The sequence below is a fragment of the Pan paniscus genome, chromosome 7, assembly GCF_029289425.2.
Source record: "Pan paniscus chromosome 7, NHGRI_mPanPan1-v2.0_pri, whole genome shotgun sequence".
Lineage (NCBI taxonomy): Eukaryota > Metazoa > Chordata > Mammalia > Primates > Hominidae > Pan > Pan paniscus.
Window position 1 is genome coordinate 66,086,248 of NC_073256.2, and position 25,260 is coordinate 66,111,507.

At 36.8% G+C, this 25,260-nt stretch overlaps 1 protein-coding gene across 9 annotated transcripts in view; it reads left to right on the plus strand.

The window, feature by feature from the left end:
- The window catches only part of SNTG1 (syntrophin gamma 1), an 865,234-nt gene that overhangs the window by 517,998 nt on the left and 321,976 nt on the right, over nt 1-25,260 (plus strand). For all 9 annotated transcript variants that reach the window (XM_034966056.3, XM_063606752.1, XM_034966057.3 and 6 more), the window contains 3 exons: nt 8,621-8,678; nt 9,509-9,552; nt 9,641-9,682. In XM_034966056.3, the coding sequence (XP_034821947.3) occupies nt 8,621-8,678; nt 9,509-9,552; nt 9,641-9,682 (144 nt within the window). The remainder of the gene's footprint in view (nt 1-8,620; nt 8,679-9,508; nt 9,553-9,640; nt 9,683-25,260) is intronic.

Consider the following 25,260-nt stretch of genomic DNA (forward strand, 5'->3'; position numbering starts at 1 on the left):
TTCCTCACATCTCCCCACAAACTGGACAAGGACAGTGTGATGGGGCTTCTTGTGTAGGTCTGAGTCCATTGTTTTGTTGATTAATATGTCTCAATGGCTGTGGGCTGTGGGCAACATGATGTCTCTGTAGCTACCAGTGTCCACAAATCCTTGATGTCTGCTGCTCATGTGCAATATTGATGTCTCTCTGAAGCCCTGTCTCCAGCCAGGGTACCTTGTAGGGTACAAGTTGGTGGGAAAATAAAAGTTAGCCTTTACCTTCATTTTTCTTCTTTACCTTATATAAGACATTGTACAAACTTCTGGGACAAAACGTGCAGGTGGCTTGGAGGTTGAGGCAGTTCGGTGTCCCTACGGCTTTATTCTAGGACTTTAACTCTTCCCTTGAAGTACTAATGCTAGATATGATGCAGACCACATTGAGGAGGGTTCCTATGTCAAAAATTCCTGAAATCCCAAAGAATAAGAGAAAAATATATATTTAGTAGAAATGAAAGGAATATTGAAACAGCTTTACATTTTAAAAATATGACTTAAGTAAGTCCGAATCCTTTTTCTTTTCAAATTTAGTCTAGTTTTCTTTCCATTATTCCTTAATTTTTCTCTTTAAATTTTTTGAAGCATATTCTTTGGAGTTTCTTACCAAATCTGAGCCTGTCCTTTGAAAGTCATACTTACCATTTCTTCAAATCATCTCCAAAAATGCTAGACACTCAATTTGAAACACAGCCACCCAAAAAGAGTTCTGACATCAATTACATTGAGATTTAGGGTAGGAATTACTGATTTATCTTCATGGACTTATTTGTCCTTTAGATTCCTAAACTCCTATTGTTTTATAACAGGAATGTTTTACCATTAAAAGCTAAAGACCAAAATTGCCTGTTTCTCCATGTTAATTCTAAATAATAAGAAAAAAAAAGCAAAAGTAAAGCCCGAAATGACGTATGAGCACAATGTCCAGCTTTAGCGCATGCTGCACATGGAAAAGCAGATGCCTTGACCAGGGAGGTGCCACACACAGGCTGACACTCTCGCATCCCCATCTCCCAGTTTTGATGGACTATTTGCACTCAGCTCCTAAAGTGAAAAGAAATCCTTTTTAACCTCTGGGGAGAATGTCCCTTCCTGGTTGTGCTACTTTCTCTGCTTTCTTGTCTCATTCTACAGTTATTCTTTCATTGCTGTTTAGCAACTGTAGAAGGATCAAATGAGTAACTGAGCCATAATATAATGAGATGAAATTTGGAGTCATGACACACACATTTACACCGGTCCCTCCACTGTCTTTAAGTGAAGCAAATCCCTATTTTAGAGCCTGGAAGGAGACAGCCATGCCTCCTTCCTCCCTTATTAGAACTCTTCTAGGGCTTTATGCACCTGGCTCACTCCTGTTCCCAGCCCTCCAGGCATCCTTGCTTATCCAAGATATTCTTTCTCTCAGGTTGCCTTTCAGAGGCATCCTCACTCCTGCTGTAACTTTTGGGATTTTTTGACAGTGATTTAGATTTCTTCCTGCCTGTTATTATTTAATTTTCCTTTGTTAAAACATCTCTCAGAAATCACACACTTGTGTGCCTTTTTTTCTTTGTATTAATTTGTCTATCAGTAAAAAAAAAAAAAAAAAAATCAAGCTCTTCAATTTACTTTTCACAAAAATTTCAACAAAAAGCCCTACCTGGGCTTCCCCCAAAGCTGGACAAAAGAACCACTAAACTTTCAACTCATAATCATATAGTCTGCTGCCTGTTCTCAGGCAGAAACTGCTCCTTTGAAGCGGGCAGATTCAGCAGGCTAGTGGCATCCTGCACATGGCCTCAGGCCTGGCTGCTTTTCCCTGCTTGCAGCACCATTTCTACTGGCATTTCCTGGTTCTTCTCCCAGCCCCACCAACTCTTGTCTCCTTCCCCTCTCAAGTGCCCATCCTCTGGGCTGGACCATCCAGAGACTTGGCATTTATATAAATAACTTTAATAGTTTCCTCAACTACATCTGCAGAAATCACCAAATTTCTGCATCATAGAATCCAATATTATTGTATTTTGCCTTATTCTTCCTATCGGGATTACCATAGGGATAGTCATGTTAAAGCAAGCCATCGTCTTGCCCTTGTGAGGCTTTATTTATCTCTCATATCTTTTAAAATTCAATATTATCTAGCTGCACATTATTAAATTATACTTCTGTTCATTGTCATTTAAAAATTTACCTTTGAGGGAAAGGATGTTTTAAATGTTATTACTATAAATATATTTTATGCAGTATTTTCCAACAGACACAATTTTCTTATGCAAATAATAAATTATCTATGTCCATTAAATAAATGTATGCAATCAAAGGTGATTTCTATTTGGAAGATTTAACACTACAGCAATAAAAAATATAATTATAATCATTATTACTCTTAATCATCTTCTCATTTCTAAATAATTGCTAATATTTATGCCCCACTTATTAAGTGCCAGATTCTGAGCTAAATATTTTATATTTAGTTCAATTTGCCTTTATTATCCAGTGGAGTAGATAACTATTGTTATACCTTCCACAGACAATGAGATTAAGTGTCAAGAGATTAAGTAATTCATCAATTGTTATAAGCAGTAGAGTTGGACCTCAGTCCCCCTAGAAGCCGATGACAAAGTCCTTACTCTTAGTAACTATGCTTAGAACTATAAAACCTGAAATAAATTACCTCAAAACTCTCTACTCAGGGACATAGATCATGTTTCCTCTCTATGCTGTTTACTTTCTGGTTTATTTAAAACTGAAATAAGGCCAGGCACGGTGGCTCATGCCTATAATCCCAGGACTTTAGGAGGCCGAGGTAGGCGGATCATTTGAGGTCAGGAGCTTGAGACCAGCTTGACCAACATGGTGAAACTCTGTCTCTACTAAAAATAAAAAAAAATTACCCGGGCATGGTGGCACAAGCCTGTAGTCCCAGCTACTTGGGAGGCTGAGACAGGAGAATCACTTGAACCGGGGAGGCAGAGGTCGCAGTGAGCTGAGATCACGCCTCTGCATTCCAGCCTGGGTGACACGTGAGTCTCTGTTTCAAAAAAAATTACAACAAAATAAAATAAAACAAAACTGAAATAAATGTGTAGATCAAGTAAGCAATTTTGTAAGATAAAGGGTTGAGTACTAATCGTTTCAAATTTTCCAAATAAAATATATATATTAGTTGTAATAAATGTATGCCTTTTAACTTATTAGTGGTATCTGGGCAAAGATATTTAAATAACAACCATTGCTATAAGTGCATGGACAGGCTTGCATACATTTTTCTGCATTCTGCTTCCCCTGCCATTTTTACTCAAGTCTGATTCACTTGTTTTCACTCTAGACAAAATGAATATGTCCATTTCCATCATAAAAGTAGATAACAGGGACGGGCACAGGGCTCACACTTGTAATCCCAACATTTTGGGAAGCCAAGGCGGGTGGATCACAAGGTCAAGAGATTAAGACCATCCTGGCCAACATGGTGAAACTCCAACTCTACTAAAAATACAAAAATTATCCAGGCGTGGTGGCACACACCTGTAGTCCCAGCTATTCTGGAGGCTGAGGCAGGAGAATCGCTTGAACCTGGGAGGCAGAGGTTGCAGTGAGCCAAGATTGTGCCACTGCACTCCAGCCTGGGTGACAGAGCAAGACTCCATCTCAGAAAAAAAAAAAAAAAAAAAAAAGAGATAACAGGCAGACAGTAAAGCTTAAATTGAGGGTTATGGATTAGTCCCAAAAATGAGTTGAAACCACTGGTCAATTATCATTTCAAAGACCATTACATTTTTTTTCATTAAATAGCTTTATTGAGGTATAATTCCAATACCATACAATTTACCCATTTAAAGTGTACAATTAAATTGTTTTTAGTATATCCGCAGATCTTTGCAAGTATCACGGCAGTCAATTTTAGAACATTCTATCACTTCCAGAAGAAATCTCATATTTATTCATCACCCTTTTATCCCCTATCTCCCCTCTTTCAACCCTGAGCAATGACCATTTCCCTATTTTAGACTTTCATATGAAGGTAATCATATAGCATGTGAGAAAGACAATTATTTTTTGCCAAAATCAAATGAAGTATGTTGGCAGGTAAAGATAGCATCCAGAAGGATGATGGCACATGCCCGTATTCCTCCAGGTGATATTCCTCTACTTGCCTCTTCTGTAGTTGTCCATTGCAGCTCTTAACTCTAATTACTGTTATTCTGTTTACAAGTAGTTTCCTTTCTCTAAAAGGAAAAATAGTAGTTAGCTCTATGCATCTTCCCTGTACCCCCATGCCCATAATATGATTGATTGATTAATTGATTGGAGTAATAATAATACTGAACGGAAAAGATTACTTGGCAAGACTCCTGATGCTCTAAAAGCATTCCAGGTTTTATTTGGTGGTATTTCACAGTAATGCTAGTAAAACCGTTGTGTAGAGTCATTCTCAAAATGCTTTAGATGGAATTATATATCCTTCTTCCTACAGAGCTAGCTATAAAATCCACTATGCTTTGTAAAAAGAATATTACAAAGCTGAACGATGTATGTGCGAACATTACCTGGGCTGTGCTTTAGAACACTGCCTTCCTTTTCCTAATCTTGTATTTCTCCATAAACTACAATAACAATGCTCAGTTAATTCAAGCATTCTCTAAACCAAAGTCATGAGCCACAGTCCCGCCCAGGAGTGCCTTGGGAAGAAGATGGTGATGAAAGCCTTGCCTGGACCTCAGGCCATTTATACGCCAGTAGGAAAGTAGACTTTGATCAAATTGTTACCAGAATAAATGTAAATCACAGGCATGATCCAGTGCTACATAAGTGTATTATTTCAAGTAAGGAGACACTAAAGGAGGGGGCTTTAAGCCAAAATTTCAAAAATGAACAGTTTCCAGGTTAGGAGGGAAGGAGGAGCATAACTGGCCAGACAACAGTGCATGCTGACATCCTTCAGGTTCAGGGCGATGGAGGTCCAGGAGCTGCACTGGAAGAGAGGCAGTTTAAAGATTCTCATTATTATTCAACTGTCATGGAAGCCTATCACCTGTTTTAAACAAGCCACATGATTTGATTATTGACTGGAAAACCTTACATTTCCCCATTTAGGCCCTGCACTAAATCTAATTAACTGTAGCAGCTGAGCTGCTCACATTTTCTCCAGTAATGAAGGCAGCATGATTTTGAGTTCCAATTTTATCTTCTGAGTTTTGTCTTAAAATTCAGTAATTACTGAAGTCATTTTCAGAAATTAGTTTAAAAAGTACATCAGAGCTCCAAATGTCTAATTTAAAAGCAAAAAAAAAAAAAAAAAAAAAAAAAAAAAAAAAAAAAAAAAAACAGGCCAGGTGCAGTGGCTCATGCCTGTAATCCCAGCATTTTGGGAGGTTAAGGTGGGAGGATCACCTGAGGTCAGGGAGGGGTTCAAGACCAGCCTGGCCAACGTGTTGAAATCCCATCTCTACAAAAACACCAAAATTAGCTGGGCATGATGGCGAGTGGCTGTAATCCCAGCTACTTAGGAGGCTGAGACAGGGAGAATCACCTGAACTGGGAAGTGGAGGTTGCAATGAGTCAAGATCATGCCATTGCACTCCAGCCTGTGAACAGAGCGAGACTCCCTGTCAAAAAAATAAAATAAAATAAAAACAGAAAACCAAAAACCATGTTTGGATTCAAACCATTCAAATTTCAGGATAAATTTTACATGTAAGAGAAAAACTGTGGTAAAATAAATGTTACATTTTGCATTTCAAAGATAGTTACAGTAGTCTCCACTTAACCTTGGGAGATGCATTCCAAGACCCCAGTAGTTGCCCGAAACTGCAGACAGTATTGAATCTTACACTGCATATAACATATTTGCTTACATATGCAAATTCATGATAAAGTTTAATTTATAAATTAGCATAGTAAAATATTAACAATAACTAATAATAAAATGGAATTATAATAATACACTGTAATAAAAGTTATGTGAATGTGCTTCCTTTCTCTCACAAAATGTTGTATTGTACTGTATCCTGGATAACTGAAACCACAGAAAGTGAAACACAAATAAGCAGGGGATTGCTGTACAAGTCTGGGTGTTGAGGAAAGAATGGGATTATTGAGTCAACCCTCAGGAAAACTCTATCTCAAAAGCCTTTTCTCTGGACACCAAGAATAGGTTTCCCAATGTCTTGCCATGGTAATTTGCATGAATAGTCTATGCATTAAAAAAAAAATTGGGTTCAGTAGCAGAATAAGAGAAAAGGGTGAAATGAAAAAACAGCTGAAGGAAAATACTCTGATAACAGCTTCACTGAGGAGACCAGCAAAATCATTGTTCCCTGTCCCAAAATATCTGAATCACAATATCTGGATGATTGTTTCATGGTTTAATTCTAACTAAAAGTTCATCAGTTAATGATTCATTTGAGTTAACCAGCTTTTTCCTTCTAAGAAACATAGATGCATCCTTAACATCCTTTCTAATTTCCAAGTGTCTCTAGAGGCTATCAGTGACCTTACGCTAGGCCTGGAAAAGCCGTAGACTTCATTCATTCATTCATTCATTCAACTCAACAAACATGTTAAAGATAGACCAGACATTATTCCAGGCACTGGGTTTACATCGATGCACAAAACAAACTACCAAAAAATGTCTGCACCCTGAAGAAATGTGCATTTTAGTTAGGAATGGGAAGGAGAAAGAAAACAATAAGTGTGAGAAATGAAAAAATAGCATGTTAGACACTGATAAGTGTAATGGGACAAAATAGAACAGATAAAAGGGGATTGGGAATTTGGAGTCCTAACTCATAAATATTAAGGGTCTTAGAAGGGATTAGTCCTAATCTTATTTACCACTTTAATGCTATGTGAGTTTCCTCATAAATCTTAATAGATGGGCTGTGTTAGCATAATAGCCTTCCTTTATTCAGTGTTTACTGTGTGCTAAATAAGCACTTAATTTCCACCACACTGTCAGCCACAAATCACTATCTCTGCTCAGATCAGAGGCAGGGTCATCTTAGACACAGTCTGTGTTTGTTAGGGACACACAGACCAAAAAGCAGAACAAGTGGGAGCCATTGTAACCTACGCCAGTAACTTCCCCCACAGAGCTGAGGGGTGCGGTGCATGAATATCAGGTTGCTGTGAAATAGTGAGGAAAAGGGAATTGAGCAGTGGGTTTGAAATTCAGTGAGTAGGATAGTTTTCATTACCTTAATTATCATATTTCTTCTTAATATTCTGGAATTAGAAAGGACTCTACTTGCCAAAAAAAAAAATTCAATATTCCTGCTTTTCTAAAAAACTATTGACTATTTTATATTTAAGTATACTGGCAATTCAGTGTTAAAAATGGGCATGCAAGGGAAAAAAGAATATCTCTTCCAAAATAATTTTTTATACTTGAAACAAAAGCTTAGGTGGTTTACATATTCTGAAGATAGAACAACCTCAATGGAATTCAGATTGTCTTTTCAACTAGGCTGTGTTACAAGTTCTATGCTTCTTTTTATATACGACATTTTATTCTTTTATGTACTGATTTCATTTATCTACTACTGCTTTTAACCTCAACTCTGTAATACAGAAACGGGATTTTTTTTCAGTTTTTAAGGATTTATTTTATTTTCTTTCACATAAGTTTAGCTTACTTGTCTTTCTTTTTTCATATCTCATTTAGTCAAGTAATAAATAGTACTACTGCAGGCCGGGTGTGGTGACTCACCCCTGTAATCCCAGCACTTTTGGATGCCGAGGCAGTTGGATCACGAGGTCAGGAGATGGAAACTATCCTGGCTAACATGGTGAAACCCCGTCTCTACGGAAAATACAAAAATTAGCTGGGCATGGCGCACCTGTAGTCCCAGCTACTCGGGAGGCTGAGGCAGGAGGATGGCGTGAACCCGGGAGGTGGAGGTTGCAGTGAGCCAAGATCGCGCCATGGCACTCCAGCCTGGGCGACAGAGCGAGTCTCCTCTGTCTCAAAAAATAAAATAAATAAATACATAAATAAATAAATAATAAAAATAGTACTACTTCAATATTCTTGGCAGTATGTTTTACTCTGCAAATTGTTTAGTATGTGCTTTCACACAAGGAGGAATTCAATACTAAGGAAGGAAATGCAGATGAATCCCTCGTTTTTCATGCATATGTGCATTCTGATTTTGTTTATCCATTTGTTCTGGTAAAGGTCTCTCTACTTCCTTGGTATCCCAACAGGTCACTGTACCACCAAAAGCCCTTAGCTGCCAGCACAGAATAACTTAGCAGGATAACAGTAATATATAATTATCTGGTGTTTGGAATCCTAAATAAGAATTTCTACTGGACAGCATTGCTACACATTGAGGAGAATGCCTATCTAAATACATAATCAATATTTGTTGATAAATGAAAACTTTCAAAGCCAATTGTTATTATTGGATGTCTCAGCAAAATTCTAAACAGGTAGATAATTTTCATGGGAGCACTTTCTACTTAGAGGAGAAATTCCACAAGTTTATTTAAATTCTGCCTAGTATCCACTTAACATTCCCTTCAGAGCCTGTATGGTTTCTTAGCTAAAAGCAGCATTTTTTTAGATTAAAAAGTACAATATATGATTTTCTCTTTTCAGGGAGGAGCAGAACATAACATTCCAGTAGTCGTTTCAAAAATCTCCAAGGAACAAAGAGGTAATATGTTTAGAGAATTGTGTACCAGCCATTTCTTTAAGGCATTGTTTTTGAAGTGTGAGATGATATTCAAGAATCCTAAATTACAATGTGATTGACTGGCTCCAGCTTCCCCACCTTCAGGCATTAGTGGCTGAGTCTGCTTCCTGGGTCTTTGCCCTTTATCCTCCTGTGGGGGAGGACTTCTCTCACAGGAGGGGAACAAGGCTGAAAGATAGGAACCCTTGAAAGCACGTATGAGTTAGGGACTACACAGCTTTTCAGTTGTTTCATTAAACCAACAAAGATACAAAACTAATGATAACAAGTCCCATCGAGTAAAGACAATTTCAATTATCTGTTTTTCAGTTCTCATTTGCAGTTTTACTCAGCTAACCATTCATAAGAAACTGTAGGAAAAATAATGGAGATATAAAGCAGATGTTGCAAGAACTGAAATTAGTAAAACAATGTAATGTTTAAAAATGAACTTGGAGCCAATTCCATAGCTGACGGATTGAATGTCTGTGTCTTAAACATTTTCACAGAGACCTAATAATCTTAAGTGCGTGAGAAAATGTGGTCTTTTACCCTTAGAAGAGTGGCTCATTTTTAGCAACTATTAGGTCTGCAATAGTAAAAGTAAATGGAAATATGTCTGCATGTGCTTCAGTAATTAGACTGAGTCATATTGTTTCGAATTTCCATTTTTTGTGGATCTTTTAAGATGCTAACCATATAAAACACTTAATTTTTATATTTGTAAATTTTACCTTTATTTAATTAAAAGTCCTTTCATCTGCATGACAAAAATAGTCAATGCATTATCAATTGTGCTTTTTCATTCGCAGCGGAACTTTCAGGACTACTTTTTATTGGAGATGCAATTCTACAGGTATACATTTTATCACTGTATGTGTGGTCAAAACATTAACTCAATTTACAATATGCCATGGGAAACTATGCTTTTCTTTTCATTGCAGATAAATGGCATTAATGTGAGAAAATGTAGACATGAAGAAGTGGTGAGTTTACTTTTTCCTAATGTCATAATTTTCCCCATGTGCAAATAAGAATTTAGTGCATTGCTAAAGACTGTCATTTCATTCATTAGGCAGATATGACATTTATCCAGTTTGATATCAAATTTTCAAATGTTCTCTTAATTTTTTTTAAATTAGAAATAGATTAATGAGTCCTATCAAGGATGAAATGTGTTCTGAAGAATTCTTACTTAAAGATGGTCATTTTCTATGTTTTTCCAGTTTTTCTATCTACCCCTACCAGTCAATGTCCATTAAATACACCACTGGGCGAAATACATCTCTAAATCTCTGTAAATGTTTAAAAGCTTATAAACCATACATTTATGCCTGTAGAATCTCACACAGTACAGTCATCCCTCCCTATTCATGGGATTTCACATCGGCAGATTCAACCAACCATCTGGAGAAAATATGTGGGGAAGAACAATAAGAAATAACAATCAATAATAAAAATAATACAAAAATAATGACTATTACATAGTATTTGTATTATATTAGATATTGCAAGTATCTAAAGATTATTTTAGGCATACAGGAGGATGTGCATAGTTTATATGCAAATACTACAACTTGTTATATAAGGGCATCCATGGGTGTTGGTATCCTCTGGGGTCCTTCCTGGAACCAATCCCCCACAGACAGATTACCTAGGAACAAATGGAAGGGCATATAAAGACTGCGTGTGTGTGTAGTCTGTGTGTGTGAGTTTGTGTGTTTCTGTGTGTGGGGTGGGGGGCAGAAAGAGAGAGACAGAGAGAGAGAACCTTAACCTCAAGGCAGACAGGTTTAGCAATAGACAGAGTAGTCATCCAGTTTTTCGGCAGTATTTTCTTAGATTTGTGAATGTACAGATTCCCAAGCCCTGGAATTAGATATTCTAATTCAGCCAGTTTGGGAGGGCCCAGGGATGTGGATTTTAGCAACCGGCCTAAGTGTTTCCATCATAGGTGGCCTCTAAATTAAACTTTTAGAGAAGCTGAAAGGTTAAGGAACTTCTGTTGGGGGTGGTGAAATGACATTAAAAAAATACAGAAAGGAACAGGATTGTGGTAGGCATTCTAGGACATGTCTGTCGTGGTTGAATAAATATCATTCAAAAACCTCACTGATTTCTGTATCAGCTCCTATGGGAAAGAGTAGAGGATAAATCGTTATACTGAAAGGTGAAAGAAAATAAGAAATACTGTAGGCCTTTTGCTTGTCACAGCTCTAGTTTATTTGGTTTTTGAATAGATTGCTCCTCTGTTAAAAGCTATTTAGAGAAAACTATGTTGATACATTTCACATCTAAGAGAGGCAACCTCAAGTGTCTGTGAAAAGCCACGGCTGCACAAGAACTGAGATGAAGGAGGGTTTTTAATTAGGAACACTTGGCATAACTAATCAAGGTTTTTTAGTATTTGTCACTTGTCTTTGTCTTCTTAAAATCTTATTGGAGTCATGCTCTTGCCACTCTGTGCTCAAGTTCATGTAAAATATACATATTTCAATTCCCAAGTTTCCTACAAATATGTGCAAACAAAACTAATATTTTAGAACAAGTTTGTAAACAAGTGAGAAACCAGCACAGCACAGAGCCTTCTATTTTGCAGATTCCTATGTAAATTTTAAATATAGTCACATAAGCAAAGCTGCTTGTAACTTGACTCTTTTTTCAAAAGTACAAAGTGATTTTAAACTCATTACCCAGGGAGTAAAACCAAGTGCATTCTCTTTTAAAACCACATGCTGTTAGAGGGAATGCAATTTGCCCTTCAGAGGCAGGCAGCATGCTTAGACAAACTGAGATGGAGCTTTGATTAAACAGATTAGTGCGGCATGAAAGATTAGAACGCACCAATAATTCCACTTCTGAATGGTGCTCATTCTGTTATAAAGGAAAGAAATTTGGGATTGTATTGCAAATTATATGTGGTCCTTCACAATAAGCTTTTATTTTTTTCTGAGAAGCTTAACTCTACCAGCTTTGAAATATGAGTACTAATATTTTTATTTATTTCTAATATTTCACTTTCCAACAGCTATTAGATGCTTTGTCCTCACTGCTTATTAGCTAAGCCAGTAGACTTACACCTCAGTAGAACAGAGATATTAATTAAATGTTTAATAATAAACCTACAAGGGCAGAAAAAGGTATAACAAGCTGAGAGAATGTAGGTGGTTTTGAGCTAGCATGCTGATGTACCACATTTCTTATTCCAAATAGCATGCTGATATGCCACATTCCTTGTAAAACACCAAATTCAGAAACAAATTGGGCAGGTATGGAAGCATGTTGTTTGTGCATGTAAATTTTATTTTATATACCTACTCTATTCCTTGATGTTAGAAATTCTGCATTCAGTCTATGATCAGCTTTACTGTCAAACAGTCTTCAAAAGTGTAAATGTTACTTTTGTGTTGGAGTTATCAGGTTTGATTTATATAGAAGGGGGATTTTACATTGTTCAGGTAGTGGACAGTACCTGGTGCTGTGAGCAGTAGGTGCTCAGTAGATTTGTGGATGAGACTGTGTAACCAAATGCCTAGAATTAGATCACGGAAGCATTTACATCTACTGTATATGTTTCTCATGGGACCAGTACGGGAGTGTAAGTGAATTCCTGGCTTCACCACATCACCCACTGTATTCTTGCTGGAAGATTGTTAAGGAAGAGAAGCTCACAGTTTCCTCATGAAAGGAAACTAGAACCAGTGCCCAGCACCGCTTGGCATGCAGCATGGTGCACACATAGGGCTTCAATGCTCAGAAACAACTCTGCAAATCATAGCTCAACCACTTACAAACATTGTAATTTAAGGTGAACGGAATGAACTAAACTTTTCTATCACTCTATTATGTATTCATAAAAATGAACCATTAATAAATGTTATGGGAATGAATGAGAGTACCATATGTGAAACTCCAAGCATATACCTGGCAATTAATTGGTAATACATTATTTTGATGCCACCAAATGCCACCGCTCACATGCTGCTGCTCTTCTCCCTATTCCCCCTCCGTGGGCACTGCTGTGTCAAGGTGGGACAGGGTCTGCTTAGGAGCCATGATGGGCCCTGGGGGGGTCACACACAGACAGAGCCAATGCTGCTGCTCAGCATCCCATGCTTCCTCCAACAATTCCAGTGAGGAGTTGACATGGTCAAGAGTGGCACAGCAAGAGTGGCAAGACTGTGTGAAAAATGGGGATTCCTTGTTCATTCTAGCAGTGTGTGTTTTTATTTTCCATGTGAACACGTTTTGGAGCTTATGAGTTGTACTTCCAAGACACCAAAGCCTATCAAGGAAAACGATCTATTGCCACTACTGATGTTAATTAACACTGATGCTATTCTCCTTACCACTGAACCCTAGACATATTAAGCTGATGGCCATCTCTATATCTTGTCATCTGTATTTTTCTTTTGCTTAACAAGTAAACTGATCACATATCAAGAATTATCTGGGCCAGGTGCGGTGGCTCATGCCTGTAATCCCAGCACTTTGGGAGGCCGAGGTGGGCAGATCACGAGGTCAGGAGTTCAAGACCAGCCTGACCAACATGGTGAAATCCCATCTCTACTAAAAATACAAAAACATTAGCTGGGTGTGGTGGCATGCACCTGTAACCCCAGCTAATCAAGAGGCTGAGGCAGGAGAATTGCTTGAACCCGGGAGGCGGAGATTGCAGTGAGCTGAGATCACACCACTGCACTCCAGCCTGGGTGACAGAGCAAGACTCAGTCTGAAAATAAACAAACAAACAAAACAAAACAACAACAACAACAACAAAATTGTCTGAGTGGCTGGGTGGCAGGGCGTGGTGGCTCACGCCTGTAATCCCAGCACTTTGGGAGGCCCAGGAGGGCAGATCACTTGAGGCCAAGGGTTCCAGACCAGCCTGGCCAACATGGTGAAACCCTATCTCTACTAAAAATACAAAAATTAGTCAGGCGTGGTGGCGCACGCCTGTAATCCCAGCTACTCGGGAGGTTGACGCAGCAGAATTGTTTGAACCCAGGAGGCAAAGGTTGCAGTGAACTGAGATCGTGCCACTGCACTCCAGCCTGTCAGACAGAGCTAAAAAAAAAAAAAAAAAAAAAAAAAAAGAATTATCTGAGTGCCATCTATGTGAAAAGCACTGAGACTGAGTACTTTCTGAGGCTGAGTACTTTGTGTGATAAGAAAGAGTATATAAATAACTCTATATCGCTGTAACCTTATTGGTATGTAGACATCATTTCTTTAGATTTTAATAATTGAGTATACAAAAATTTTAAGAAAACTATTAGAAAGGGGCAATATGAAAACAATGTTTATTTACAATGGTCTTTAACATATAACAATGGTGATCTTCCTCTCTTCACTAGAAATAATAGGAAATAAGATTTAACTATAGCAGAAAAGTATTTGTTGAGTAAAAAGCATCCTGGTTCTAATAGGATAATCTATTCGTATAACTGAAATTTCCATCTAATGAGACTTTTGAAAGAGATCATCATTAGGCAAAGTAAGATGGATGCATAGCTGATTCCAGAGGTTTCCTTTTAAAGTAGCATTTCTGCTTTCAGACTTGAGATTTATGGGTTTCGAAAAAAAAAAGTTCATCTGCTTTTTGTTTCTATGATTCTCATGAATAGAATTTATTAGGTAATTTGAATTGCAAAAATTAACACCTAATTCTGAAGTCATGATTTTGAACTAAACTCTAAAAACATTCATAATTCTACATAATTCTAAAAGAACAGACTGAGTAACTAAAAGTATGTAATTTAAAATGACACCTTCATACAGTGAAAACAAATGCTGATAAAACCTAATGCAAAAATCCTGGCTAACAGCATTTTGCTTGTTATGATATATGCCTAAGTCAATTTAAAATTTCCACTGGAGTAGGAACATATTCTTTTTTACTTTAGATTAATCAGACAGAAACAATACAAGAGTTATAACAAATTATCTGGAAAAAGGCATAAATTTATATATTGGAACAGTCTAGGAGGTTTTATGTGTCACCAAGGAACATATTTAGCATGTGAGTTGAGCACAAAGATCATTTTAGATTAAAATAACATGAGGCACAAATCATGTTTTACCTAACTGCTAACGATTACATTGTTTACAATCTGGAAATAGGTTTTGAGCTCTAAGTGATTAATACTTCCTTAAGAATTCTAACCATACTGGATAGTTTTTCTTTGAATTAACTTCCACCAAGGAAAGCTATATACAATGTAATTTAACTTTGAATATTTCTCAGTGCTCTGGGAAATGTTTAGCACAAAGACAAAAGGCCAGAAATGCTGTCTACACTACGTCTGCTTTTGAAAAGAAATAAAATATCCTTGCCTTATTTTCATACTTAGCTTTGCATTAATACTTTTAGGGATGCCTTTTTTGCTAGACCCACATGTCTGTCCCCTGTATAAGCTATACATCCAGACAGCACAGGTGACATTTTAATGACTGCATGCTTGTACTCCTGACTGCTGATTCTTATCAAATCTTTATTTGTCCTCTTATTTTTTGAGTGAAGTTGAACAACTTAGAGAAATGAAAGACCCAATTTTGCAAAGCTCCATCTAGTCCATCCCCTCAGCTGTAACATAATACTTGTAACTGGGTACCTTATAACTAATAGAGGCTTTTTTTTTTTTTCCTCACAGTCATGGAGACTGGGAAGTCCAAGATTAAGGCACCAACAGGCTTGGAGTGCACTGAGGGCTGCTCTCTGCTTTAAAGATAATGTCTTTTTACAGCCTCCTCTGGAAGGGATGAAAGCTGGGTGGGTGCTCACATGGCAGAAAAAATTTGAAGGGCCAAGTAGCTCTCTGAAGATCTTTTATGAGAGCATTAATTCTGTTCATGAGAGTGAAACACTCCTGATTTAATAACTTCCCAAAAGACGCCACCACTTGCTACCACCACAATGGGGGTCAAGTTTCAATATAAAATTTAGAGGGACACAAACATTCAAACCTTAGCACCTTCTAATAATGAGACAAAACCAGGCCTGAAAAACCAATTACTTAGGAGGGCCCCAGCCTATTTCCTTGGAGAGGAGTCTAAAAACAGGATACATCTCAGAAGGCACACCTAAACCAGGTCAAATTGGGAGGAGAAAGCTGGCAGGGCAGGCATGGGTGAGCCTGCAATCCCTTCACACATTCTGCAAGGATCTTCTCAGACACTCTCCTGTCTGGGGGGTTGGAATGAGGAATGCGTGTTATACAAATTCCAAAATTTTCACATAGCTGACATTTTATTTTCACAATAACCAGCTGATCAAACTGAAAGCCAAGGAGAAGAAACTGTATGACAATGGAGATTTTAACTCAAGGTAAAAGTTTTGTCACACTTCCCATTGTTTGATGTTGATAAAGGGCCTCATTCTGTCTTGCCCTCCTTTTTCTCATCTGAAGGATTAAGAGGTCGAAGTAGATTATTGCTTAGGTCTTTTTCAGGTAAAATCTTCAGTTCTTTCATTGTCAAAGAACACAAACATTTGTTAAAGCCCACAGAGCTGCAGCACACAAAGAGGAACCTCTAATGGGGGCTAACTATGGGCCTCAGTGGATGACAACGCATCCACACTGGCTCAGCGATGGTCACAAATGCACCTTGCTGATGCAAGATCTTAATAAGAGGGGAACTCTTTGTATTCCTGACTCTTTCCGAATTCTCTATCAAAAGACAATTTTAAGGCCTTCCCAAGGAGCAAATGTACAATTTTAAGCAAATGAATACAGAGATGTGAGATTAGGCAGAATGTTTTTACTTCTCTCCCCTTTTGAAACACTTTTTATATGACAATGAATAACTCTTTAAAGGTAAAAATCATACAGATAAAAGAGGAGGAGAAGAGAAGACAGGGGGCAAGGATTGTTGGTGACTTTATTTAAGAATAGACAGCAGATAGACAAGACGGGGGGAATCCTGAAGGGCCAAGGGGCTGTAGCCAAAGCCGCCATCCAGCAAACATCCCCACTGCAGGCCTCAGACAGCAATCGCGAATGGGAGTGTTGAAAGGAAGGGTTGAAGAGGTGTAGCCAAGAACAGGCAATCGAATTAGAGTTCAAGAGGCTCTGAGTATTCAGCCCCAGGCACTGCCATAAGTACAGCGAGAGGTACATTCTGGGCAGTAAGTGGTCTGCGTTTGTCCTTCTTTCAGCTCTTAGAACACTGGCAGCCGGTTTCACCACTCAGAGAAGAGGTGAGAGGATTCTTTTTTAGTGAAATTGATCTAACAGAAATAATCCACAAATAGTACATTTGGACTCTCCTGTTGCAAACAGGGTTCACCCTAAACCCCACAGTGGAGCCCAGTGGATAAACCATGAATCCTGTACCCAACGCTGTCAATTTGCTTTTCAGTGCCTCACTCTCAAATATTTTGTAATACCAAAGGATCATTAAGATTTGAAGAAAATCAACCACATCAAAGGCAGAGGCTAAAACAGGAAAAAAAAAAAAACTGAGGAAACAGACAAAGCAAGGTTTATTGAACAAAAGGATTTTATACTGTAATATTTTGAGATAGATGGTGAAAATTAATTTGTAAATGAATTAATGCTACCATTATATATAAAAGGAACATGCAGAAAAAGAAGAGCTCTTGGATATTAACACTTTGATGTCTATCTTCAAAAATTAGATTACAAAAATGTTGGGAAACATCTCAAAATGGAATAAAGTAGCAAACAAGAAGGTGATATGACAGACAAAGAATATGAGAGATACTACATTCAATAATTTTTACATTGAACCAATGGAATTCAGAAATAAAATATTACATGAAATAAAAGGAGCATCCATTATCAAAATAATAACACAAGAAAAATATCCAGACTTCTTGTATATATTTTCCAATAGAAACACACTACCAATTAAAAGAAAATAAAAGCATTTTACATGTCTACACTTGCCATGAAGTAGCATCACATTTTGATATTACTTTGCATTTTCCTAATGACAAAAAGTATTGAACATCTTTTCTTGTGTTTGTTATATATGCCATATCACTTTTATTAATTGGGTTCACTTCTTCTTACTGATTTCTAAGAGTTTGTTTACATAATCTGGCCACAAGTCAGATATACAATTTGCAAATATTTTTTCCTAGTCTGTGGCTTAGTCTCTTCAATTACTTAATGGTATTTTTTGAAGCTTAAAGGTTTTGACTGTTAATAAGTCTACTTTATCAATATTTTAATTTTGTCAGTTGTGCTTTTGGTGTCTTAGTTAATAAATCTTTTCCTAATCTAAGGCCATACAGACTTACTGCCATGTCTTATTCTAACGGTTTTATAGTTTTAACTCTTGTATTTATGTCTAGGTTCAATTTTGAGTTAACTTTTGTATACAGTAAGGTAAGGTGTCCCATTTATTGAGAAGACTATTCTTTCCTATTCTATTGCCTTGACACTTCTGTTGACAATGAGTTGCCCTAAATGTTAGAGTTTATTTCCAAATTCTTAATGCTGTTCCATTAATTTATTCACATATACCAGTATTACATTCTTGATTCTTGTAAATTTGTACTATGTTTTGAAATTAAACATTGGTAAGCCATCAAACTTTGTTCTGTTTATATCTGATTGTTAAGCAAACTATTTGTATTAGAATGGTTTTAGTTTTTATTTTTATTTTTTATTTGAGCATTTTATTTGAATCATCATAAGAGAGGAGGTAATTAAAATAAAATATTCAAATATATATTTATTTTGAATTTTCATGTATTTTTCTCCAAATGAAATATACCCTTTTTATGCAAAATGATATACATTTTTTCTTTTTCAACTTTTATTTTAGATTGTGGAGGTACATGTGCAGCTTTTTAACCTGGGTATACTGCATGTTGCTGAGGTTTTGGGTATGAAAGACCCGTCGCTCAGGTAGTGAGCATATTACTCAACAATAAGTTGTTCAGACCTTGTACCCCTTCTTCCCTCCTGCCTCAGTGTCTATTGCTGCCATCTTTGTGTCCATGAGTACCCGATGTTTAGCTCCCACTTATAAAAGAACATGTAGTATTTGGTTTTCTGTTCCTGTATTATTTCACTTAGGATAATAGCCTCCAACTTTATCCATGTTGCTACAACAGACACGATTTATTTCTTTTTTACTGCCATATAACATTTCATGGTATACATGCACCACATTTTCTTTAATCTTCCCTTGGTGGGTACTTAGGTTGATTCTGTGACTTTGCTACTGTGAGTGGTGCTGCAATGAACATGTGAATGCGTGTGTCTTTTCTGTAAAATGATTTGTTTTATTTTGGATATATACCCAGTCATGGGAATGCTGAGCCAAATGGTAGTTCTATTTTAAATTTTTTGGGAAACCTATAAACTGCTTTCCACAGTGGCTGAACTAATTTACATTCCCACCAACAGTGTATAAGCATTCCCTTTTCTCTGCAGCCTTTATTAACAGACATTTTGAATGGTGCGAGATGGTATCTCCTGTGATTTTAATTTACATTTCTTTGATGATTAGTGATGATGGACATTTTTAAATATGTTTGTTTGCTGCTTCTATGTCTTCTTTTGAGAAGTGTCTGTTCATGTCTTTTGACCATTTTTTAACAGGGTTATTTGTTTTTTGCTTGTTCTATTGTTCCAGTTCTTTAAGGACTCTGGATATTAGTCCTTTGTTGGATGCATAGTTTGTGAATATTTTCTCCCATTCCGTAGGTTGTATGTATACTCTTTTGATGGTTTCTTTTGCTGTGCAGAAGCTGTTTAGTTTAATTAGGTCTCACTTGTCAATTTTTGTTTTCATTGCAATTGTTTTTGAGGACTTAGTTATAAATTCTTTCCCAAAGCCGATGTCCAAAATGGTATTTTCTAGGTTTTCGTCTAGGATACTTACAGTTCGATGTCATGCATTTAACTCTTTGATACATCTTGAGTTAATTTTTGTATATAGTGAAAGGTAGGGGTCCAGTTTCTTTCTTCCGCATATGACTAGCTAGCTATTCTAGCACCATTTATTGAATAGGGAGTCCTTTCTTGATTGTTTATTTTTGTTGACTTTGTCAAAGGTTAAATGGCTGTGGGCATATGGTTTTATATCTAGGTTCTGTATTCTGGTTTTAGATTGACAGAAAATTGCAAAGATACTACCAAGAATTCTAATATACCCCTCACACATATTTCCCTAATATTAATATCTTTTGATATTATGAAATTATTACTAATATATTACTAGTAAGAAAAGTTTGCACTTTATTCAGATTTCATTAGTTTTTACCTAATGGCTTTTTTTTCCTCTTACAGGATCCCATCAGAATACACGTTGCATTTAGTAGTCATGTCTCTTCAGGGTCCTTGCTTTTAATTTTTTGATGACTTTGAAAGTTTTAAGTAGTACTGGCCAGGTTGTTTTGTAGAATGTCCTTCAGCTGAGATTTTTCTGGTGTGTGTGTGTGTGTGTGTGTGTGTGTGTGTGTGTGTGTGTGTGACTGTACTGGGTTTATGTGGTTTTCCAGAGGAAGACCACGGAGTGAAATTGCCATTCTTATCACATCATATTAAGAGAAAACTACCAGCATGACTTATTACCATTGATAATAACCTTGATTACCTGTCTGAGATAGAGTTTTTCAGAATTCTTCATTGTAAATGTATTTTTTTCTGTCCAGACTATGTTTTCAAGAAGTATGTCACTATACCCAATGCCAATTATGCAGTCGAAAACTGTGCTTTACTGTGTGAGGGCAGGCTATCTACATAATTATTTAGAATTCTGTTAACATAGATTTATCTATTTTCTCAATTTATTATTTATCTGATCATTTTGATAAATCACTCTGGATGCATATGTATTTATTTTATACTTTGGGATGTAATCCAATATTATCTTATATATTTTACTGGTCAACTGGTTCCAGTTTTGGGTATTGGGAACTCTTTCTGTGGACTTCAGTGTCACTTTTAAATACTCTAATATAGTAGGATTTGTTGTTGTTGTTGTTATTGTTTGTTTGTTTGTTTTGTTTTGTTTTCAGCACCTCAGCTTCTGGCACTAACATACTTTTCAGGCTGATCTTGCATATATTTCCTGCCAGTCTAAGAATCAGACATTTCCCCTAGAAGTTCTGCTTGCCTTTATTAGAGAATGGTACTAGAAATCAAAATCTGGATTCTAGATGTGCAAAGTAGTGGTGCTTTCTAGGCCTTCTCAGCTAGGAAGGAAACATGTGTATACATGCCTGTTCATATACACATAGAGGCATACCTTGGTGATACTGTGGGGTTGGTTCTAGACACTGCAGTAAAAGATCACATATTCGGTACAGTGTACTCTGCTCCAATGACGGGTGCACCAAAATCTCAGAAATCATCACTAAAGAACTTACCCATGTAACCAAAAGCCAGTTGTACCCCCAAAACTATTGAAGTCAAAATAAAAAATAAAAAGATAAAAAAGAGAATATCACACTAAAGTGAGTCTTGTAAATTTTGGTTTATGAAAATATCTATATGGAAGTACATATACAAGTTATATTTAAAATATACTATAGACTATTATGCATGCAATAGGATTATTTCTTAAAAATGTACATACCTTAATTAAAAATATTTAATTGCTAAAGACACTAACAATTATCTTAGCTCTCAGTGAGTCATAATCTTTTTGCTGGGATAGAGTTTGCCTCAATGTTGATGACTACTGACTGATTAGAGTAGTGGTTACTGAAGGTTGGGGTGGCTGGGGCAATTTCTTAAAATAGAACAACAATGAAATTTGCCACATCTATTGGCTCTTCCTTTCATGAAAAAATTTTCCGTAATGTGATGCTGTTTAATAGCATTTTGAACTTCTTTCAATATTGGAGTCAACTTTCTCAAATCCTGCTACCGCTTTATCAACTAAGTTTACATAATATTCTAAATTCTTTGTTGTCATTTCAAGAACGTTCACAGCATCTTCACCAGGAAGAGTTTCCTTTGCAATAAACCACTTTCTTTGCTCTTCCATACAAATCAGCTCCTCATGTATTCATGTGTTTTCATGACATGGCAGCAACTCAGTCGCATCTTCAGGTTCTACTTTTTTTTATTTTTTTATTTTTGAGATGAAGTCTCATTGTGTTGCCAGGCTGGAGTGCAATGGCACAATCTTGGTTCACTGTAACCGCTGCTTCCCAGGTTCAAGTGATTCTCCTGCCTCAGCCTCCCAAGTAGCTCGGACTACAGGTGTGCACCACCACACCCACCTAATTTTTGTATTTTTAGTAGAGATGGGGTTTCTCCATGTTGGCCAGGCTGGTCTTGAACTCCTGACCTTGTGATCCACCTGCCTTGGCTTCCCAAAGTGCTGGGATTATAGGCGTAAGCCACCGTGTCCAGCCCAGATTCTACTTCTAATTCCAGTTCTCTTGCTATTTCCACTGTTTGTTGTTATTTCCTACACTGAAAACTTGAAGCCCTCAAAGTCCTCCATGGGGGTTAGAATCAACTTTTTCCAAACTCCTGTTAATGTTGATATTTTGGCCTCTCCCATAAAACAGAAATGTTTTTTTAATGGCATCTAGAGTGGTGAATCCTGTCCAGAAGGTTTTAAATCAACTTGGCCCAGATCCCTTGTAGGAATCACTATTTTTGGAGCTATCACCTTACGAAATGTATTTCCTAATAACAAAACTTGAAAGTTGAAATTACTCCTTGATCCATGGGCTTCAGAATGGATGCTGTGTTAGGAAGCATGAAAACAAAATTAATCTTATTTTACATCTCCATTAGGGCTCTTGGGCGAGCAGGTGCATTGTCAGTGAGCAGTAATCTTTTGAAAGGAATCTTATTTTCTAAGCAGTATGTCTCAACAGTGAGCTTAAAATATTTAGTAAACTATGCTGTAAACAGATGTCCTGTCATCTAGGCTTTGTTATTCTATTCCTAGAGTACAGGTAGAGTAGAATTAGTTTAATTCTTAAAGTCGCTAGCATTTTCAAAATGGTACACAGACATTGGCTTCAACTTAAAGCCACCAGCAGCACTGGCCCCTAATAATAGAGCCAGCCAGTTCTTTGAAGCATTGAAAACAGACATTGACTTCTCCTCTCTAGCTATGAAAGTCCTAGAAGGCATCCAGCAGAAGGCTATTTTGTCTACAGTGAAAAATTGCTCTTTGGTGTAGTCACCTTCATCATTTATCTTCACTAGATTTCTTAATAACTTCCTGCAACTTCTCTATCAGCACTTACTGCTTCACCTTGCATTTTTATGTCATGGAGATGGCTTCTTTCCTTAAACCTCATGAACCAACTTCTGCTAGCTTCCAACTTTTCTTCTTCAGTGTCCTCATTTCTCTCACATTTCATAGCATTGAAGAGGGTTAGGGCCTTGCTCTGGATTAGGCTTTGGATTAAGTGGATGTTGTGGCTGGTTAGATCTATTCAGACAACTAAAACTTTCTCCATATCAGCAATAAGCTTGTCTCACTTTCTTACCATTTGCATCTTCACTTGAGTAGCACTTATAATTTCCTTCAATAACTTTTCTTTTAAATTTACAACCTGGCTAACTGCTTGTGCAAGAAGCCTACATTTTGCCCTATTTTGCCTTCCAATACCCCTTCCTCACTAAGTTTAATAAGTTCTAAGTTTTGATTTAAAGTGAGAGGTGTGGGAATTTTCCTTTCACTTGAACACTTACAGGCCATGACAGCATAATTACTTGGCCTAATTTCAATAATGTTGTGTCTCAGGGAGTAGGAAGGCCTGCAGAGAGGGAGAGAAATGGGGAAATGAACAGTCAGTATAACAGTCAGAACACACACATTTATCAATTAAGTTTGCTACCTTATACAGGTGTGATTTGTGGCACCCTATAAATAATTATAATAGCAACAACTAAGATCACCGATAATCAAGAGGCTGATGCAGGAGGATCACTTGGACTGGGAGGTGGAGATTAAAGTCGGCTGAGATCACACCACTGCACTCTAGCCTGGGTGACAGAGTGGAACTCTGTCTCAAAAAACAAACAAACAAAAACCAAAAAACAAAAAACACTGATCACAGGTCACCATAACAGATACAATAATATCTGTTAACATAGTATCTGTTAAATAATATCTGAAAAAAGTATCCATTTTTCAAGTAGTTTGACTAACTGAAAAAGTCAAAATATTGTGAAAATTACCAAACTGCAACCCAAAGACACAAAATGAGTACATGCTGTTGGAAAAAAAAAATGCTCTGATAGACTTTCTCCACACAGGCTTGTTACAAACCTTCAATATATGAAATATGTAATATCTGCAGAGGTCAGTTAAGTCAAGCACAAGGAAACAAGGTGTGCTTGTATCTATTCATACACATTTCTATATGTAACTAATATTAGCTACTCCTGAGTTTATACTGCTGTGTCTAACTCAACCCTTTATCACATGAAACACCACAGCCTCCTCCCCTTGCTCATCTCATTCTAACAAATGGTTATATTATCTGTCATTCATTTATTTAATTGTTCAAATCTAGTATATATGTACAGCAGTATCAGAATAAGCCACTCCACAATGGGAGACAATTTTATCAGGTAGAGTAGAAGAATTATGCTCAGTCCCTTTCCCCTCTGTCTTACAGACCTTAAGTGAAGTTGCTTCAAACATTTGTAATACAGTAAGATTCTCTTGTCACATTCTGCATTTTGTCATATCTCACAACCTCCTAAGTTGTTTTTATTCTAAGATTTTCACACACTGAAGTTAACTCTTTGATTGTAAATTCAATGGGTTTTGACACCTGCACAGTATCATGTATGTAGCCACTGTTACAATGTCATACAGAATAGTTTCACTGCCCTAAAAAATCCTCTAGGATCCGTTTGTTCCTACTATCCTGGCCATGGCCTTCAGGAAGCCATGGATCATTTCACTGTTTCTGTAGTTTTTCCTTTAACAGAATGCCAAGTAATTAAAATTGTGAAAATCTAGCCTTTTTAGATTGGCTTTTTTCACTTAGCAAGGTGCATTTAAGATTTATGACTTTTTTCCTGGCTTGAAAACTCTTTTCTTTTTGTTACTGAAGAATATCCCATTATATGGATGCAGTATAATTTGTTTATCCATTCACCTGTTGAAGGGCATCACACTTGCTTCTACTATTTGTCAATTATTATATGAAGTGCTATAACATTTCCATGCAGGCTTATGTGTGGACATATTTTTAGAAATCAGTTGGCTCAGAAGGCAGTTTCTGAATTATATTGAGAGACTATCTTTAGCTTTGTAAGAAACTGCCAAACTGTTTTCCAAAGTGGCTATACCATTTTGTGTATATGCCTGTAGTAAATGAAAGTTCCTGTTGCCCTACATGCATGCCAACATTGTCATGCATTGACATAAAAACTAATTGTCAAGCTCAAGGTTATTTTATACTCCACTTTCTTTTAGAATTTTTATAGTATTGCATTTTAAATTTAGGTCTATTATTAATTTTGAGTTCATTTTTGTGAAAGGGGTAACACATTTAATTTAATTTTTATTTTTTGCATATGACTTTCTAATAGTTTCAGCACATTTGTCAAAATCTTACCAATTTCCCATTGAATTGCCATTGCTTCTT